The 21,562-nt window shown below is 33.5% G+C and overlaps 1 protein-coding gene across 1 annotated transcript; it reads right to left on the bottom strand.

Moving 5' to 3' along the window:
- Positions 1 to 5,444: 5,444 nt before the first annotated feature.
- Positions 5,445 to 18,550, bottom strand: LOC124449144. Its single transcript, XM_047000094.1, has 8 exons — positions 18,387 to 18,550; positions 17,464 to 17,538; positions 16,957 to 17,135; positions 8,813 to 8,921; positions 8,491 to 8,583; positions 7,899 to 8,155; positions 6,481 to 6,598; positions 5,445 to 5,728 (listed from the first exon to the last, which is right to left on the bottom strand). The coding sequence occupies exons 1-8, from the start codon at positions 18,466 to 18,468 to the stop codon at positions 5,445 to 5,447; spliced, it is 1,197 nt and encodes a 398-aa protein (XP_046856050.1). The 5' UTR covers positions 18,469 to 18,550.
- Between the last annotated feature and the right edge of the window lie 3,012 nt (positions 18,551 to 21,562).

The raw sequence follows: 21,562 nt of genomic DNA, 5'->3' as shown, positions 1-21,562 counted from the left end.
CTTGTTGGGCCTGTGTTGTTGTCTACAAATGAGCTTCCTTGGTTTTGATACATGTACTGGGAAGGGGGCTGTAAATAAGATGGTTGAGGAGCCAAGACTTGTTTTAGTACACCAAAACAATCTGCAATTGAGTTTGTTAACTTCTCTACGTTAGAAGATATCATCTTAATGCTTACTGCATATTCCTTGTTGGAAGATTTCATAACTTCAAGAATCTGTTTTTTTTGATTTTGATTTCCTCGTGGGCACGTGTCAAGAATTGATAATCAGTAGGAATTTTACGTTTGAGTTTTTTCTGTCTGTGACCAGCCAGCCGTCTTAAAACCAGATAAGAATGCATTTGTTGCAGGAGAAATACCCCAAATTTGCTCACACAGCTCAAAATAAAGCAGCACCACTCTACCGTTACCAAGTCTTTTCCCAGAGTCGACTGCACGTCGATATTTGAGCCCAATTGACTTTATTTTAGAAGTAAGAATCTGTTTATGTCTTTTTTACGATGAGGATAGTCCTTTTCCAATTTTTCAACTTCTTCCTCGGATGGATACTGCTCTATATATCTTTCAAAAAGCTCTTGGTACTTGTTTTGACACGACTCCTAATTACAATTTCCATACCCTTGGAAGTTTTATAAGCAATGGTCATTTTAATAACAATTCCACCTCGCATCAGACAATGAAAAGCATTCAGTTTTTTCTTTTTCTTATGATATATTTCTTTTTCTACCAGGCTTTGACATTATTTATATATTACTTGAAATAACAAATTTAATCCACTTTTCGTTCTACCAAAATAAAAAATATGGCTGCAGCCGGTGACAGTTGTTGCAGCTTTGTTAGAAGTACGCATGCCAGTGAGGAATTCAAGCGTTTTAGTTGTCGATGGGCGTTTTAGTGTGAACGTCAAATATTTTAGTCGCTTTTGAATTCTTTTTAGTTTAGACGGAAAACTTTTGACGCGTTTTTGACGCAGAAAATTCGTTTTCAGATTAATCCGGCGTAGTTTGGAAGGGGCCTTAGTGATATAAATACCCACACCGTGCTCCTGAGTGATTTCATTTGTTAAATTACCCAAATAATCTACTAATTGTGGCTTTGGAATTCCCGGCTTATTTACATAAATACAACAAATCTGTGTCAACGCAGAGCACATTTACACCTAATTTGTCCATTACAATATAAAGCTCTAATTTTACCCACGCAGATGTAAATATTCCTATGAAGATGTTTATTAGTTCATTTTCTACTTCATAGTCGTGCTTTTTCTTAAAGACAATTTCGACTAAATCATTATTCAAGACGCAAAGATCATTATTCAAACGCCTGTAGAAATGCAACTGATCGCTAATAAATTCTTTATTCAGTCGATCATATCCTTTTTCAATTGCTTTCAGCACTTCAACTATCGTAAAAATACCCCAAAATGTGCGCTCCTCTATAGAATGATGACATTCCGAAGAGTTTTCTACAACGTATTTCTTGCACTAAGGAAAAACAGTCTATCCCTAATACGAGCTTCCAGGACCGAATGATATAAACAGGCTGGTTCTAAAACTTTGCATTTAATCAGACCAAATTAGTTGAAAATAACTTCAAAATTGTCACGTATAATTTTGGGTGACCAACCGGATACAGTTTCGTTTTATTGACAAACGGATACAATGATGTGAGATCAACGTATTCAATAGTTTCATCGGGGTTGGCATCCCTAATAAGCTTAAACCCATTGACTCTACCACCAAAAACTGCTGCATTTACTTCGTTTCCCTAAGTTTCATAATATCATGTTCCCAAATTGTTCTCACTTTGTAACCTAATTTTTAAGTCTGTTTTGTCGTCTGATTGTGTCGTCAAATACGTCAGTCATTTGTCTGTCATTAAAAAATGGATGATCGTTTCTCAAATCATAACAAATAAAGAGGCAGCCATGAAAAGAAAATACCGTGTTTGTTTCATCGCAAAACCTGTCATTATAGTAAACTTTAGCCCATTCTCTATATTCAATGATTCATGCCTTTCCCCACAAACCTCGACACAATCATTAAGCCTCGGTCACTTTGCATCCGATAACGATCCAATAACGATGCAAAAAAATCGCTCGTTATTTAAACTCTTGTGTGCGGTCACATTTGCAGCGATAACGATAACGATTTATCGTTAGTACGTGACCATTGAATATGTTGTAGTTTATCGTTATCGTTATCGTTATCGTTATCGTTAGCGTCAAATGTTAAAACATGGATGGCTTAATTCATCGTTGAAGTACTGAAAGCATTCATCACAATAAAAACACTTGCCATGGAAAGCCGGGAATTTGGCCTGATTTATGACATTGTAATGGTCCCCTTGCCTATACAGAACAAGTTTCTTCTTTTTACGGGTCCCTCGTAAATTACAGTGTTTCTAGCATTAAAATCAATGACAACAATCTGGGAATAAAGCAGAACCTCTTGGAACTTAGATATGTCCCTGAGACCGCAAGGACCTGGAGAAATATTAGCTTTTTTATAAAGTTTTAAAGCTTCTTTCTCTTGTGTGTTTTTTTCCAGCTTAAATTGCTCATGTTTTGGATGTCTGTCTGTTATGGCTTGTGATACTGATAAGGCACAGCCGCAGCAAAGGTTATCCTTGTTCCTTATAGTAATTATAAATTTCTTAGCTACGGCATCTTCAGTATAATCTAACACTTTTAATGGTTTACCGGACCAGGTCTGCAGGCGTATTGCAACTACATCAATTTTGAACGATGTTTTCTAGAGAGATGTTCTCGTTGCTTTGCAATACTTTTGTAATTTCGGATAGAGAACTCTGTTTGACGACATCTGAATCACAGGTATCAGCTGAGTGTTGATTAGGCTCTTTCACTTATCTGACCGCACCATAACGCGAATTTTATCTTCAATAGGTGTTAACAAATCGCATGCTTATTTACTTTCAAAACAAAAAAAACTTCGGATGTTTAGTGTTGAAAAGGATAACGTTCCACCCGCTGATATTTTCCCCTTTACCTGGTCAATGGCGTCGGTGAAAAGTGCATCAAGCTCTTGCATTATATCTTTCACTTTGTAGCTTTTATCATGTTTTGGCTTCTCCATTGTCGCACGATAAGCACATGAAGTTGCAGAAAACTTCTTCATAAATCGTTCAGATATCTTATGAAGAGAAAAAATAATGTACTCTTTATGCTTCTCGTTGTTTTTATGTTTCAGCGTGTTTCGCTTTTCTGCATACTCCAAACTTTGCTGCAAAAGCTTTCTTCTGCAACCGGATGACCTTTGGCAGGTCTGTCTGACTTTTAGAAATTTCTTTGTCAGTCCGTTTACGAAGACTTTAAGCTTTGGCTTTTTTCTTAATAGCCTTAATCCTTAAACGTTCTAATTTCTCTTTTTTTCCATCGTTTACTATAAGGCTAGATATGTTCGAATGAGAAAATCGGCAAACTTTGCTTCAGTTTAAGGTATTGCTTTGACGGAATTTGCTTGGAGACACAGCTAATTTTAATAAATGGGGCGGATTATCAATTTGGAATTATTTATTCAAAACACTCGATATGACCTTCAAAACGGTTATTTATAAAGTATAATGATATTAAAAATGCAACTGTTCATTCTCATGGCAACAGAGTTGAATTTTTCTGCCTTCTCCTTTTTCATTGGCAAGGTTTTCGATTGGCTTTTAATTTTCCGTTTGCTTGTCTTCTTCAGATGAATGTACTTACATCTAAAGTACGGCCTTTCGAGATTGGTAGACGAATGGGACATTCACAAACTTTCGACAATATTGCATTTACACGCAGGGAGCGTGTTTGGTTTGTTTTACAACTTCAATTTCGTACGCATCCATCAATTGCGTATACTTTTCTTCAGGTACAAATAACGGATAGTCTTCGGTTTTGCACTTCACAATTGTTCTGCCTGTGCTCTTAGACACGATTTGATTCGTTCAAGACCTTGGCCACAGAAGCAGGGATACTATTCAACGGAGACCATTTTCAGACGGAGATATGTTGGTTCTTACGCTTGAAACTTGATATGTCAAAAGGGTAAGATTTCTCTCTTTTTAAAGTATCGGACAGACAGCCGATAAATTTAAATTTGCAAGAGAATAAATTCATGTTTGACCCGGGGCAGGATTGGATTGAAGCTCTCTTTCGCACAATAGGTAAACATGTGCAGTATTAAATTCTAATGAAGCAGAACTAATGAAAATTTTATGACTTTTGATATTTTAGTCGATGATATATTCCGGCTATTTTGCACAAGGATTAACCATTCTGCCTTGAAGCGAGGGGGGATTCACCGATGATATATTAAACGGCATGTTTAGCTATCGAATGTTTTTTGAATGATAATTCCAAGTTTCACGAAGGTAGTATGTATTTTTTAATTTACTTCTCCACTTACAATTTCACATCGAAGTAGCTTTTTTTTTATTTTCAGAGTCTGACAAGCATCATTGGCTGTTTATTGACTGACTAATAAAGAAAAAATTAATAAATCTTTTTCAAAAATTTCATTGACTCATGTTTCGGTTTGTCTTTTTGCATCTTCAAAAATATGTTTCTCCAATCCTTGTATATATACTTGATCAATTCTAGCCCGTTTACTTTAGGACTAAGGTCACTTAAAATATCGAAGAACGATATCATTACATCTTCTTCGTCAATTTCCAATGTGGCATTATCAAAATAAATCCGCATTCTTTAATTGCTGGGCATCACCAAACATTTATGGCGTCTTTGCGAAGGGTGATTTACACTGCAGCCATAACAGTCTTTAGCAAAAAGACTGTTATATTATGTACCCTATTTCTTCGACATGGCACTTTAACAATTTATCTTGTATAATTTTTCGACTTTCCCCTATCGCCTTGCACTTTTCGTCAATATCAAATGTTTCCTTAAATTTCTTTGCAAGTTCAATGTCAACTTTAAAGCCATTTTTGTTTTAAGAAGAAAGCTAGTCACTTTACAAAATTGTAACCTTTTTCCTATATAGGAAATAAGGAAATGATAATTGTATTCTTTTATCAGTAACAAGCAATCTTACTCTGTTTCCGGTTGACACGCACGCTCCCGGTTTACTTTCACAGACTGGAAACTAATTGACACGGGCAAGAGCTCCGGAAAATGCTAATGTCAGCGGTTGTATGGCTGAAGGTATTCTACTAATATGCACGAACATAAAAAATAATTGTCCAGAAACGAGTGTGTTAGATTAGGCAGCTCGAAGGCAAACATTCTTTCAATGATAAGTGCTTTATGAAGAGAATGAAGAGGTAAATATATAACTTGCATCAAATATATAAGAAAATTAATTAGGAGAAACATAAGTCTTAAAAAACACCTTTTAAGTAATTTTTTAAGGGTTATTTCAAGCTGGCTTTTTGAAGAAAAGTGTATGACACAATTTGGGAAGCATAGAGGTATCTCATTTTATTGTGACACTAAGTGAGATTCGACTTACTGAAAGAATAAACACAATTGATTTTATTCATTAACTTACGACAATTTCTTTCGTCACTACCATCAGTGCAATCTTTTTCTCCATTGCATAACACATCACGTTTTACACATTTCCTTGAGTGATGACATTTAAACTCATCAAATAGACATGGACAGCGCGTTTCATCAGAGCCATCTGCGCACAATTTGTCACCATCACAAACCTTACGCTTGTGAATACATTTTCCGTGATCGCATTGGAACATATCAGTAGCACATTTGTAATCTGTAATAAAACAACAGGTCTGTGCAGAAACGTTATTTAAAAGATACTCTCAAACTGCTTTTTCAGGAATATAGCACAGGTTTCAGATTAACAAAAAGTGAAATAGCCAAAATGAAATTTGTGTTCCACTCATGCAAATTAAGTAAAAAGTATATATTATAAATATTACACTTTAAAACACACTTTTTAGAGAGAAATAAGCCGTGAGCCAAAGTTTTCTGAGTAAGTGAGTGAGTGAGTGAGTGAGTGAGTAAGTGAGTGAGTGAGTGAGTGAGTGAGTGAGTGAGTGAGGAGTGAGGAGTGAGTGAGTGAGTGAGTGAGGAGTGAGTGAGTGAGTGAGTGAGTGAGTGAGTGAGTGAGTGAGTGAGTGAGTGAAAAAAAGTAAATTGCAAGAAGAAAGATAGAACTAAGAGAAAAGATACAACTAAGAGAAAAGATACCACTAAGAGAAAAGATATATCTAAGAGAAAAGATACAACTAAGAGAGCCTTTCTTTATAAAATACTTTAGTGGGCGTAGCAAAACTTACCCTTTCAAGATCTTAAAATGACTTTGGCAAAGTTGAGTGGAAAGTGCTTTTTTGCAAAAGTAGAAAAAATATCTGAATAATCATGCTATATGTAACATTTTGGTGCGTGTACCTTAAACCAAAGATATTAAACGTACATAAAGTACAATGAAAGTTGCATAAAAAAGAAGGTGAAATATTTTTGATATATTCAATAGGTTCGTCTTTTGTTTTACAGTTTTACCTGGCAGTGCATACACTGGGGTAACCTTTCTTTCAGTACTGCAATGTCCTGTGGTAATTTCGAACCTCGAAACAGCAAGAGTAGTTCTCGGTTCCATTATTGCACCTTCGAATATCACCTAGGAACAAAAAGTAGTAGTTTTAATATGTAAATAAAAATATGTAAAAAGTGTGATATAATATATATTTTGGTTGTTATGGACTGAATAATTGGAGTCCAAAAGAGAGAAATAAATTCCAACTATTTAAGTATACTTCCTCTATCTTCAAAGTTACAATAACTGTAAATAAAGTTTATAGCTGTGTACTTAAACAAATTTTAGCGAGCCATTTTTAGCTATGAATGGATATCAATTAAAACTGCTCTAGAACAGACAGCAATGACGCAACTAAGAATTCGAAACTTAAGAATTCACTTATAGCATAAATCGTTGCAAACAATGAACATAAACTTCTAGCTCTTTGTGAACTATACCGAGATAAAACGTCGAAGAGGTTTTCTAATGTCATTTGATTTTCATTTGGTGACTAACTTTAACAAAAGAATAAAGATGCAGCAAGTGCTTTATATTCATCCTCATAAATCTATGTAAATTTTTAAGATCAAAATATTTAGACATGCAACATGAAAATAATGTGCAAATGGTTTGGAGAGTGTAAAAATGGAAAACACATTTCATTGATGGAAAATGTCAACTGATGCCAACATCAAATTATGTTTGCATTCTTATATGGAAAAACGCCAGTCTAAAGGACGAGAATTGATATGTAGTTATTTAGTAAGAGTCTTTCAAAACATCACTGCGTGAGCATAAACCTATACTATTACTTTCTTTGATATATTTATTGATTGTGCATTCCTTGCAAGTCTTCATTATTTACTTACATTTGCTGAATTTTTTTTCACAGAGTGAGATGTTTACTATTTTCTACATTTCAGGCAGTCAGATTATTGTGTTTACCGTGCTATTGCACATTTTTATAGTGCAATCACATATAAAATTTACTGCACCACAATCAATCACAGTCAAGAGGTATCTCAGAGCACATCATTATCAATATTATTAGATGTAGAAAATTGCAGTATGCTTCAAATGATGAGTATCTTGATTTGGTATTGTGCAGAAGATTCAGAGGCACAATGTAATGTGAATACAATACGTAAAGTTTGTTTGTACGTAGATTCCCTAAATTTTGAGATGCCTTAGAATAAATCTTTTAACGAGTGGATGCTGTACTCTGTCATACGTGGGAAAATCAATTTTCTCATGATTTTAATATGATAAGTACTCCAGGTTTATCCACTTTAAATATAATGACAGATGATTCTTACAATTTCATTGCTGTCCTTCATAGTAATTTTAAAATGCAACGTTTTCTTTATTTGCAAATAACATAAATTAGTGATCCAAAACTTACGGTAAAGTCTTGAGTGGGAACTATGAACACTTCTCCTTTCTCCCAATTGCTACCTTGGTTACCTTTTAATTGCCAAACCTTGTTCTTTTCACCCAATAAACTTTGAAACGACACAGACATTGTATTATTACTTCCTGTAATCTTGTAGGAATATTTTAGACAAACGCCAGTCTTGTTTGTGATAAAGTTGAAAGGAACCCATTTGTAAGTGAGCAGGGATTGCTTGTTTTCCAAACACATTAAATAAGAAGAGGAATCTGTCGAACAACAGATTTTTAACATTAACTATTGTTCTTTCACAATAATTTTGCCCTACTCCTTTTCTCTGGAAATACGTGTTTTTGACGATAAAAATAGCAGCTAAAGCAAAGCTTCTGACCAATGCTTTAAACAAGTTTAAGTCATTTAACAAATCAAGCATTGTCTAATTCTAAAAGATGCAAAAAACTAACAATAGATCTTCATCGAAACAAGATCACGAAATATAACACTTTAGAAAATGCAATTACAATTTTTAAGAATGTTTTTGATCAAAAATGGCATGTTACGCCAATGAATTCAAATTGAATAACCATCGGTAAACATTAGTAACCTTGTGAAATTGTCCATCCATCTATTTCAATCGTCCTGTTTCCTCCCTTGCACAATTCGGGTGGCTCAAAAGAGCAATTTTCTAAGATAAGTCCTGAAATTTAAAAAGGTTCCAATTTTTTCACTGCTGGGCAACACATTTAGTGTCTTGGTACAATTGTAGAATGTTTTAAAGAAGTGAATGCATAAAAGTGTTTTCCTGGATGCCTATACAGAAAATCGCGTTTTGACTCTCTAGATGACCTAAAAATTCTAATGTAAAAATTTTGTCTTTTTCGCAGTTTTTATGCCTTGCTAAACGATAAACGATTTTCTTCACTTACTTTTTATTTCAATTTTTCCAACATCATTGACAACCAAAGATTTCATAAGATTGAAATTAAAGCTTTTACTCAATATTGAATCACAATCATCAACTGTACTATATCCCATCTACAACAAAAGGAAAACGTACGATAAGGAAACCCGTTGAGTACTTACAGTTTTAGCGTCTTGTGAATAAATTTTAAAAAAATGTCTCTATTCAGTCAATCTTAATTGTTCGAGATTTCAAATTATTTATTTCGTGAATATATAAACTGCAAATACTAACTGCTTGTTAGTATTTTCTAAAACGCCTTTACATCTGACAAATATTTCAAATTGATTTCTAAATGAATTAGAAATAAACCTATTGATAAAGCTGATTTTCTCGCATTTGTGTTTTTGTTAAGAAACGTTGTTTATATGACTATGATCTAGGTTAACGAATGAAAATTAAAAATCATAATTACAAATCATGAGGACGAGAAAAATATGTTTGCAGAAGCTTCGGAGTGAATAAACGAGTTAATAACATTCATATTTATTAAATTCTTATAATAAATTAAGCAATTTACGTTTTTAGATGGTTCTTATGATTTCTTTAGAGTAAAATTTAATTGTTATCAGCAAACTTTACTTCATCTGGATGCAAAATTTCTCTCGCTATTCTTCCTATACTAACTAAAAGCATTTGAATTATTTAAATCAATTTCAAATCAATTTTAAAAAGTGTTCTTTTACTTTTCAAACCAGTGGCGTGCGGTCATGCAAGCGTAGGCAAGCGCCGCTTGCCTAAGCATTTTACCGAACAAAAATTTTTTGGATCAATCTCTGAGCAAAATCAGTTTAAATTTTTCTGTTCTAAACAATGTCAATGTAATGTTTTGTCTAAATTGTCTTTACAGTTGAAATGCTTGCTATTTATACGCGATTTACTGTCGTGGTTTTCGGTTTCACTTTGCAACACTTGTAAGATCAGTCAAGTGGATTAAATACACCTTAAAAATTTCTTATTTATTAACCAAGGCAAGCGCGCTTGCTTCGGAGCTCAATTTGAACATTTGCGCATGCGTTAATCTAGATTTGGAGGCTTCTTATTCGAGGAATATCGAGAAAAGGCAAGCGGCGCTTCTAACAGCGATTGGTCAACAGTCTTGTACGCTCGCAATTTTAAACACATATCAGCGCGCGAATAATATTCGTATATTCAACACATTGGACATCCGAATTATTCACGCCGTTAATGTTATCGTTTATTAAAAGATGGCTGAGAGCGAAAGGTAATGTTCTGATTTCTAATTCAAAGTATTAGGTGCTTTACTGGTTATTTTATTATTTTCTGCGCACAATGTGCGTAAACAAGCAGGGGCCGCAGTCTGCTGAGATATCGAAATGCACGCAAACGTGTGTTGTGGTAAAGTATGACTAGCATTATGACCAAAACACTATGCTCTTGTCAGTCTTGTGTCGTTGAATTCGTAAATTAATGACTAAAAATAAAAGGTACAAGATACTAAATAATAAACACGACTCTCCGATATTCTGAAACGTACGAGTTAGTGCCAGACACATTTTGAAGAACGGAAGAACACGTTGCCATGACGTCATTATACCAAAATATAAACAATAAACAACGCCATGGCCTCAGTTTGCAACACAACGTGCCAATTTTGTGCGCGAAACTGGCTGTTCTTAATTGTTATAATCACGACTGCTACAATACATTTCGCGCCTATTGTCTTGCAATTTATGTATGTAGAAGATATTATCTGTAGCATGTAATACAAGATTATGATATTGACAAGAGCTCCTTTTGCGTAGTAGTTTTGATATTTGTATCCGGTAGATTTTAGTGTTATATATAAGTCTTTCGTATGAGCTCCGAACGTGAGTTCAATGTACTAGAACGCTATTAAATTTTGTGATTATTTTATTCACTAGCGAAGAAGTTATTTACAACAGTCGTGAGTGTTCTATGTGTTAGAATTTATTTACAGGCTTTTTATATATTTGGTTAAAGAAGGTGCAGTTATTACACAGCGGATAATGTACTTGAAATTTGAGTAGTTTTACGTAATTATAAAGTATAACATCATTCAGAGTAAGCAGTTCGATATTGTCTTCTGTGTCACGAAAGTTCGCGAGACGAAAGATAAGATTCAAGAACAACGAACAAAATTCGTAGATTATTGGAATTTTACGTCAAGTATCGTCAAAGTAGCACTGAAACGCGGGCAAAGTGAAGACGATGTAAAGGCGTCCTTCCGTCAAATGTTTTTCTGTGTAGTCGATACCATTGTCGTGCAGATTGACTCTAGATTCGAAAGTCTTAAACAGCAGAGCATTCGTTTCTTTGTTGAATCATTCAAAGCACGAATTGTACAGCCGGAATTTTCCCGAACGAGAGCTGCAATCGTTTCAAGATTCATATTTACAGGGGCGGATCTAGGCCATGGCGAAAGTGGCTTGAGCCACGGTCAGAATTCTGCCACTTAAGTTTTTCCAGGGTTGACTTTTTCATGATTAAAAATTTGCTCAAATACAGCAAAATTCGATCAAAAGCAAAAATTGAATGAATTTTGTTATTTTTTGTCAAAAATTTGTGTTAACAGAACAAAAACTTCAAATTAAACGTCTTGTTAAAATAGTATTATCATCCAGTTAAACTCTGAACTGTAAAATCACCGAAAGCGTCTCGAATCTTGCCGAATACGCCATGAATATGCTCGGAATATGTTCGTAAATTCGAGCCTGCAATCTCAGAATGAAGAGCCACAGTCAGCGTTCAGAAAATTTCGCAAAAGTTGCTAAATATAGTAACCTTTAGCCACGGTGCAGCATTGCAAGCCAATCACAGGGAACGTTTTGGTCATGTGCGCCACGGTGAGCTACGGTGAATGTATTTTGATTGCGCAATAAATACAAGTCATATGAAATTGCTCGATTCTTGTCGACTTGAAAAACGCTACTTCTAGTTCTACTCAGCGATTAGGATCAATGGAAACTTCTAAAAAGATCGATGTTCTTGAAAAGCTCGTCCAAACCTTTCAGCAAGAGAACGCTTGCAAAATTATTTCTGGTGAATTGTCTAACTTGAGACAACACTGTGGTAAAATAATCAACAAGGAAAGGCTTCGTCGTATAAATTCTACTGTCAATATTATGCTACGAACTTGTTCATTTTCAAAACTGCAGTTCCCTGAAAGCCAAATTGAAAGATCAGGACCCAATGTCCCTGTTAGGTAAGAATTTACATGTATTGGGGTATTAATTTATATTTTTATTTACGTTTGACATCTTGGCCTGAAATATATGATCAATCCGTTAATTTTTAGCTATTCATATTTAGTGTATCGTGTAAAATATATGTCTAAAGCTGTCATTATTTTGCATACTCAGTCTGTCTAATGTACGGCCTAAATAATTTTAATTGTTACTGTCTGTTAAATAAAATGTTTTACTTCAATATTAGTCAAATTTAACCCAATCAATAATGTATTATCCTTGTATTCCTGGCATTTTATGTTATCCCCTGGTTAAAGAAACTAACATATCATTTTGAATAACTGTTACTTTCTTTCGCGATTTATATTGATCCTATAGTTGATGGAATCAATAAGTCGTCTGAATCCTGTTCGACATGCCTAGACTAGTTCCAAATCTTAGACTACCTGCCTGTGACTTTGACTTTATCATGATGTTACCAAATTAACACAAAGAGAAAATAACTTTCTCAATTTCAATATTATTAGTCTATCTTTAACAGTATTGGTTACCCTTATTTATTCTAATGTCAGAGTCAGTCTAGCAGATTTGTTTCCAGGTATAACTTGGTATAACAAAGTAGCCATTGATACTTAAATACTAATTTTTCTTTTAGTACTTTAGCCAATGGGAATTTTCTGTTCAATGCATGTTCTATTGCATTAGTTGGGAATGAGACTCTCTCTATTTACTTGAGATTCCTAACTAGAGTTGAAATGTTTGCGAATGCAAAATACTATTCTACCCATCCTCTCATCGAGTCCCAGCATAAAAATGGTGCGTTCACTTCACTTAAAAATGCCTTTGCCATGTGTATATGCGATGCAGCTCTAACCTCTTTAGAAAATGCGAATGAAATTGCAGCAGTTTTACAAGAAGCAGTGGAAAGAGCGAATAATTACACCTTTTCACCCTTGATGTGTATGTTTGCTTTGTCCACAGTAATCCAGTGTGCTACTCAGTCATACTACCCAATTACTAATGATGCTGAAGTGAAAGGAAATTGGGACTCGTTGGCTAAAATGTTCAATTGTACAATATATCCAAGAGATTTTGTTGATGGGAGTGCAATTGACTATGTCCATATCTTTCGTTGTGCTGCGATGCCACCTTCTTATTTGGCAGATCAAAAAATCCCATCCACCAAAAATCATTTTGTTACTTTGTTTTTAGAGGACCACATTTGAACATTGCCTTTATTAATCTTGCCATCTTTACCATTGTTGGATAAACATCTTTGTCACTGTTGGAAGAAGATCACCTTTGAACATTGTTTTTATTAATCTTGCCAACTTTACGATTATTGGATAAACATCTTTGCTGTTGTTGGAAGTAGACCGCCTTTGAATATTGCTTTTATTAATCTTGCAATCTTTACGATTGTTGGATAAACATCTTTGCTGTTGTTGGAAGAAGATCACCTTTGAACATTGCTTTTATTAGTCTTGCCATCTTTATGGCTGTTACAAAAGGCATCCTCGCTGCTTTTCGAAAAAGACCATTTGATGGGGCAACAAAGATGGGGAATTATTTTTTTGTAGTGAACTGTCTTTTGGTTATTCACTGCAAAAATAACATGCTTCATCTTTCTCTCACTCCTGTGGCAACAATCCTGTGATTACAGAAAGGTACGGAAACTGCGTTGATTTTACATCAGACACCACAAGATAAGTAAAATTTTTATCCGAACAGAATTAAAAAAATGGCGATATTAGAATTTTTTTTAGATGAGATTATAACTAAAATATTGTTATATTCTACATTAAAAATGCAGGAATTTGCTTTTCCGAGAGTCTAGATTTCAAAATTTTCTGGGGGAGCATGCCCCCAGACCCCCTAGCGTTGGCTCGCGCCGAAGTCGCTCGCTACGTCACAGGGCCACGGTCAGCCCAGAAGCTGGATCCCCCCTGATGGAACATTCTTTAATCTTCAAGCACTAAAAAGTGAACTAATCGTTGTATACGAATCTGCCGAGCTCAAATCGAAACCTGTTTTTGATATGATATCAAAAATAATCGAACTTGACTTGAAAGCCTGTTTTCCAGAGGTGTACCGATTGTGTCAGCTCATTCTTACTATGCCAAGTACGTCCTCTGCAGAAAGATCATTTTCGGCTCTCAAGCGTATCAAAACGTATCTTCGCAGTACACAAGGGCAAGAGCGACTTTCTGCATTGGCTACAATTTCAATCGAGAAGGAGATGTTGGTAAGTTTGCAGGGGAAGCCACGATTCTATGAGGACGTTATAAAGGAGTTTTGCGCAAAGGAAAGACGGATGGAATTTACATTTAAGTACAGACAGACAGACAGACAGACAGACAGACAGACAGACAGACAGAAAGACAGACAGACAGACAGACAGACAATTTTCAGTGTAGCATAGTGGTTAGCTGCGCATGCGTAGCGGCTACCTATAAAAAGAAAAAAAGATATCGAAAACTTTACTTATCATGTCAATGAGAACTTTGCACCATTATTAAGTTCAAGCATTTAAACCAAAGTATTACAATATTCAAATGATGTTTATGGAAGAAAACAGGGCTTTAGGGTTAAAATTCTCTACCTGTTTTCCTCTACATCTCATTAAAAATTTGCCTTAATCATAAGTTTGTAAAAGGAACGAAAACGCGAAAACGGTGATTTTTTAATACAAATATATATATGTACCAAAATAAAAGTTTCTCCGCATTGTATAAAATAATTTTTATTGAGCTTTCGACTCGTTGCTTCGTGCTTTCATTAGAATAAGGAAGTTATTTATTTACAGTTGCTTTTAGCTTTGGTGGATTAATGTGATTGAATGGGGTGAAATGTGTTACCACAAGTTTTGGTGTTCGTGTAATGAAAATTAATGCCCAACATAAAGCTCTGATTAGAGCCATAGAAATAGACGAAAAAAAACAAATTGTAAACTTAAATTTATTGTAACGTTTCGTCTTTATTCAAGACATCTTCAGAAAAATAATAAATAGGATGTTAAGACAAGATATTATATTTACAAAAAGGTGTTAAATTACTATTAAAGAAGGTGGTGTCAAATGGATATATGATAAGGAAGTTAGGAAGTAAAATAAAGAGAAATTAAAAGAGGTTAAGTGGAATGGAGTTTCCTCGCACATTAAGTGAAGGCTTGTATTTATTGATTAGAAGGCTTTCATGAATGGAGAGTTCATAAGTATCGTTTGAAGAGGAGATTATTTTAAAGTCATCTAAGTTGGGGGTGTGTCCAGTTGCGTTAATGTGAGCAAGAGTGCTTGATAACGCAGGGTGGGCAATCTGGTTGGCTGTAGGGGGAGATATTCCCAAGTGCTCCGAAAGACTTTCGATATTGCCAAGGGCTATTTCGCTGTGTAACTGGCTGCTGTATATTTAATTAGTTTACTGGTTGCCATTTGCCATATCGTCAATCCTGTTGGTCACAAAATGCAATTTACTGGCTGCCAATGTGGTAATCACATGCGTAACAAGATATGTGTGGCACGAAAAAATTCAATCGAGTAGAGCTAGAGTATGTTCTCTATATTGTGGTAATATGAAGTAGTTCAAAACGCAAATAAAGCTTTAGAAATATATTTTGTTTTCCCTAATATCTGTTAACAATTTAAAAATACATTAAAATTTTACTGGATTAAAAACCTTAGCTTAAAAAATGTTTGGAAGTGCTCAGCACGACCAGCAGGACCTTTAGCCACGCCACTGGTTCAGAGTTAGAATTTATGGATAATTTTCATGATTGCTTTTGTGGTTGTCAAATTAGAAGGGTGAAAAAGTTTTCGTTTTGCAAGCCTGCATCTTTCGGCTGACTTTTACAACGAACAGATGTTTTTCGGAACATTTGGTATGAGGGCATTTATGTTGTAACATATTACATTAATATGGATGACACGTTCCCTCCAGCTTAACAAGAATGAATGGTACTACTTAGGATGACTTCCTAATATGTTTTCTAACAATAAAAAGTGGATCACTGTCATTTTTTATATATTTGTGACTTATGTCTTCAAAAACACATTGCTAAACCAAGGATTTCTCTCTGTGGTTAAGCAAACGAAAGGATCTTTTCCTTGCTAGCATTCAATCTCTCAGTCTCAAATGTTGTAAAACAAGGCTTTTCAAGAGTTAAAACCCATGCACAAACAACACATAATGTAAATCAATTTGAGGGACAAGCGTGCATTGCTCGATTCTATTCAAGTAGTAATTGATAACAAAAGAGCCTTGCTTATACCCGCCATTATCATTAACATTATACTGTAGTACACATTCAATTTTTATTGAGAATTGCCCAAATTTTCAGCTACGTTTTAATCGTTGCAATGTCACCATGAATCTTTTCTCAAAGCTTCATTTCGTATCATAAACATTCGTAAATAGTTTGCCATATTTAAAGATTTTTACAAAAGCCAAGAGTTTTTTGTGATTTTGAAGTTGTTTATATATTTGGGTCTCTCGCTATTATAAAGTAATTGATTAAACTATATACAATTTTTTTTAAGAACACTCCAGTCAATTTTCATGAAAGTTAACCAATCAGGTTCTTAACTATCTATTTGTGCAACGCAGTTATTTTGAGCAGTTAATAAAGTAACTCCAGTTAAGGAGTGAGTGACGGTAGTTAGCGCTAACTATAGTTTAAAGTTAACTACGTTTTTAAATCCGGCCCATGATCATTACCTAATAAAAATGGTATCGATTGTGAATAGTAAAATGCTCAAAACTGCACGTTTGTACGGAGGTGGAAACGAGTACATTTATACTTTTTAGGATTTATACCATAAGTATTCACAGTTTTAAAGGTAGTGCCTGAAGGAGTAAACTAAACTGAACGGTATTCGGCCTCATTGCTATTGGACACAAGTCTGAAGTTACTCGTCTCACATTATCAAAAGACATTACTTACTGTAACAACTTCAGTTACAGGATGTGAAAACCATTTGCTCATTGTCAGATTGATTTTATCTCCTTGTGTAATGCTTTGATTTTCTGTCAGTATACATTTTCTTCGACCAAGAAATGACAAAAATATTGCTTTTGGACGATTAGCGCAGTATAACCCACGACAAAACACCATGTATGAACCTAAAAAGTTATTCATTAGACATAACTGAACCAATGACATCTGCTTATTAAGGTAAAATCACGGACAATGAATTATTGCTTGAAATAATTTGTTCGAATGCATAAATAACTTTTATTGTATTGCTAGATCAGCAATCATTGTAAGAATAATTCAGTTAGAACTAGCTTGTCGTAAATAGCAAACGAATTAAAGGTTTTATTACTGATATCAAAGCACAATAGTAAATAATTTTTTTTTGTAAATTTGTCAAGAGCTTAGATTTTACGTAACCAATATTATCATCTTTATTGAATACTTAATGTAAATGCGAGTTTCGAAGATACATACCAATTACATTAAATGTTTCATTAATGAAAACACTGGGGAGAGTATTTTCCAGCGATAGCATCACTTTAATTTCACCTTGTTTAAAAGAATGAAGAATAACGTGCATTAATGATGCAGTAAAGCAGTTTTGAATAAGAAAAGCAAACCAACATCATGTGCATTGTGTTAGAATTACGTTGAAAGATCAAATTTTTACAAAGTGAAAAATTGATAAAGTGTAGTATTTCTTAAACAAAACGATACTTAAAAAAGAGACTTTGTTTTAATGACAAAATTAAAGATGGCTTTAAATAGCATAATTAGTGGATGGACTGAAACCAAAGAAAACCAAAAAACATAAGATAAAACAGAAAAGCTAAAAGTGAAACCCTAGAATTCCAAAAAGAACTGTTTTATAAGATATGAGATTCTATGCATTTAGGTAGACAACTCATGCTAGGTGTCAACTTTTGCTATCTGTTAATATGATTGATTGATATTGAAAAAGATATTTAAGATCATTATATAAAGCTTAAAAAAGGAGCTAGTTTTTAAGATACAATCAGAGACAAATCGTTATATATTGCAGAGCAGGTAAACAAATGCAAAGAGCTTTATAGAACTCGTAAGAAATCCATTGTGAGTTATCTGATTGAAAAAAATATGACGATGTGTTGCTCTTGTATCATGATACTCTTATTAAATTTTAAACATGAAAATTCCAATATTATAAAGATAAATAAAATGCTTTAAAGTTTTTCATGAGAAGATTAATTTGAAAGATAAACCCTTAGCCCGATCTTTCAATACTTGAACAATTAGAGAAGTAAGTGGGATTTAATACAGTGTTGAGATTATAATATTTTCGTTTTGCTATTTTTCATTGCGGCTAGTTTTCTAATTATCTTCACAACATTATGCAATCTTGCATTACATCATAATACCTGGCAAAGCCCAGAAAAAGTCTGAGTTTGGCACTCTTATCCATTTAATATGACTCTTTCTACGGACTCTTCTAAGAATCATTAAAGACAGACGGCCTCTCCAGTAATTCCTCGTGAAGCATTGGATGAAGTAAAACTTAGATCCTTCCAACTTTGCAGTCCTCTTCCGCCTATATATTTGAAACCTACGTTTCATAAATTAAAATTGAAAAGTTTGGAATAATATAAAAAACACAAAATGCTACTAAAATAATGAAATTTGCTAAATTTATAATAATGTTAAAAGTTCATGCATTTACAGCTATTTTTCATTGTCAAATGGTTTAGAATCAATTTGAATGTGAACTAGTTTGTAGGAAAAAAATATTTATAAAAAATGAGTAGTATATACTTTCATGGCAAAAAATAATTTATTTTAAGATTATAACCCTCATATTAAAACGAAATAAGAGGATAAATTAAAGACAATTAAAACAAACACGTTCTTATCAAATTTTGCAATTGAACAATAATCTGATTAGATATATATATCTTCGTTTCATGACGCTTGCTATTATGATCAACTTCACTTATCATTCAATACGTGAAAGCTAATTGTTCTTTAAGTCTGAGCATATTAATTCCTAAAGCAAAACTTTATACTTCTAAATACATTAGCGGTAAATGCTAATGATTGAATGTTGCAGCCAGCTCATTGCCAAATGCACGAAGGCCGAATAGCACTATCCATTGGATACCAATCTTTTTGAACGCTTCAAAAATCTCGTCAATATGAAAAATTTACAATTTAAATGAACAATTAATGAAATAAAATGCTAGTTATAGGGTTACGAAATTTCATCATCGCAAAGAAAATATAAACAGTTTTTCACAGAAAATTACACTATCCAGGCTTCGTGCAGCTGGTCCCTGCTGTAAAAAACTAATCAAGTGCATGTGTTTTAAAACCTTAGTATGAAAGTGATATTTGACTTGGATGGCTTGGTTAATTTACCTGGAAAAAGAAATTAGACGAGAATACGGAAAAATCTTCATATGAATCTTTTTGTCACCTCTCGTTTGTTTTAGCTTTAATGTCGTTTGCAATCTGTTGTCCATTGAAATATAGAACGTGTAATTTCCATCATATGGAGCCTACAAATATTGATTGATAAAGGAGTATGTACAACACCCACCAATTACATAATTTAATTCTTATCGTAGATCATGCGTGCTAAGTGTAAATGAATAACAACATTAATTTGTTTTTATTGTAAACATCAAATTGTTGTAAGGAATTTGATTGGTGAGGTTTTACTTCTTTCTAATCATATTACCATTAGAAATATTACGCAAGAGTATTTGAAAGCTCAGAAAACGTCTGCTATAATTTATCAAAACTGCTCCTTTTCTGTTAATAATATATTATTATATATTATTATATAATATATAATAATATATAATAATAATATGTTAATAATTATATATAATACAACAAAATATCATATAAAAATGAAGAAAAGAATTATTTCAATAATTACAAGTTACCTAAAGGTGGTATATGCTTGGGGTTTAATCGTAAACAGTCGTAAGGTATTGTTTTTGGCATAACTTACATAAAAATATGCTTCCATTCTATTGGTTGCCAGGGAGGAATAAAAAGATTTGGCCAAGATGAAGCGATCAGCTTTGATGTTATTAAAATACTTTATGACTCCTTTTATATTATGCAATGATTCTAAAAGTTCAATATTAAAATAAAAATAAATTTCAATTATTTTTTCACTTCATTAACAAAAAGCTGTAAGTAAAGGCTAACTCAGGCTCAATCATTGAACTAAAATAGATAGAGGGCTACGTCAGTTGATGTTTTAATCCCAGTAGCGCCCAGTCTTTCCACACCATATAAACACAAGGCTAATAGAAGCGAACTGTGAGCGAAAAATACTTGTACGAATTATGAATTCCCCAAAACAAAACAATAATCCATTTTTGTTTTTATTCGGCAGACAAAAACTTTTTAACTTAACATCAAGAGTACACAATTTTTCGACAATATGATTTTTGTAAAGAAGCCACAGCAAACCATAATTAAAAGGCATTTTAATCAAAACCATCATTAGTGTGCCTCCGTGGACGAACTAATTTACAGAAAAAAATTTTAGTACAAACTTATTTAATATTTGGTTTTAAAAGGTAAATTAAATAATACCCGTCACATGTTACATGCAAATTGATGTACCAGCAAAGCTGCAAAGGAAATTTTATATGCATTTTATTTTACAGGTTTCTAATGATTTTTTTGCTTTCATAACTTCAAGTTATATTTTAGCTTTGTGAAAAACATACATACATAAAAATTAGTTCGAATATCACTTTTCTCGTCATTTTTTACTAAAATTATTGCATTATGTAAATAAGTTTAGGGACAAATCAGGAATATTCCTAGGAGAAACACATGTAAGTTATTGAATAAACGCGCATTTAATGAATACTACAACTTTTTTAAAATAAACACGATACATCATCTCATGGTGCCATCATCAGTGATAAAACTGTAGTATTTGTGATTATTTTCAATAATACTATATATATTTGCGCTCTGCTCTCGCACATCGAGCACTGTCTTTTCACACAGAATCTGTACACAAAAACTTGCTATATGTATATATATATAGGACGTTTATGTATATATATATATATATATATATATATATATATATGTGTACATAAAGATAAAAGTTTCTCGATTTAAAGTGAGTTTTTATTGAGCTTGACTCGTTGCTTCGAGCCTTTCAGAATGAAAAATATTTATTTATGACAAAGCTTTTGTTTAGAGCGTTAATTGGATGAGTGGGTGGATTATTGATGATTTGGAATATGATTGGTGTTGGATTAATAGAGTTAGTGTTAGTTTTGGTGTTGTTTGTAGTTAAAAAAAAAACACTACACTCTAACTAAAACACTACACTCTAATATTATTAACACCAATCATATTCACAATACACCAAAACCCATGGCAACGCATTTCACCCCATCCAATCACATTAATCCACCCACTCATCCAATTAGACGCTCTAAACGTCTCCAAGCTAAAAGCACGTGTAAATAAATATTTTTCATTCTGATGAAGGCTCGAAGCAACGAGTCGAAAGCTCAATAAAAACTCACTTTAAATCCGGAGAAACTTTTATCTT

Source organism: Xenia sp. Carnegie-2017, unplaced genomic scaffold (genome assembly GCF_021976095.1).
Source record: "Xenia sp. Carnegie-2017 unplaced genomic scaffold, XeniaSp_v1 HiC_scaffold_23, whole genome shotgun sequence".
NCBI classification, from domain to species: domain Eukaryota; kingdom Metazoa; phylum Cnidaria; class Anthozoa; order Malacalcyonacea; family Xeniidae; genus Xenia; species Xenia sp. Carnegie-2017.
Note: the sequence above shows the minus strand (reverse complement) of the source record. Positions and strands in the feature narration are given on the sequence as shown.

Bases quoted from the DNA above. Each gene is read 5' to 3' on its own strand.
- LOC124449144 (XM_047000094.1), bottom strand. From the start codon at position 18,468: ATGATTCTTAGAAGAGTCCGTAGAAAGAGTCATATTAAATGGATAAGA. The intron at 17,136-17,463 runs GTATGTATCTTC...ATAACTTTTTAG, and splicing joins TGAAACATTTAATGTAATTG to GTTCATACATGGTGTTTTGT. The intron at 8,922-16,956 runs GTAAGTAATGTC...CTTTTGTTGTAG, and splicing joins CTGTAACTGAAGTTGTTACA to ATGGGATATAGTACAGTTGA.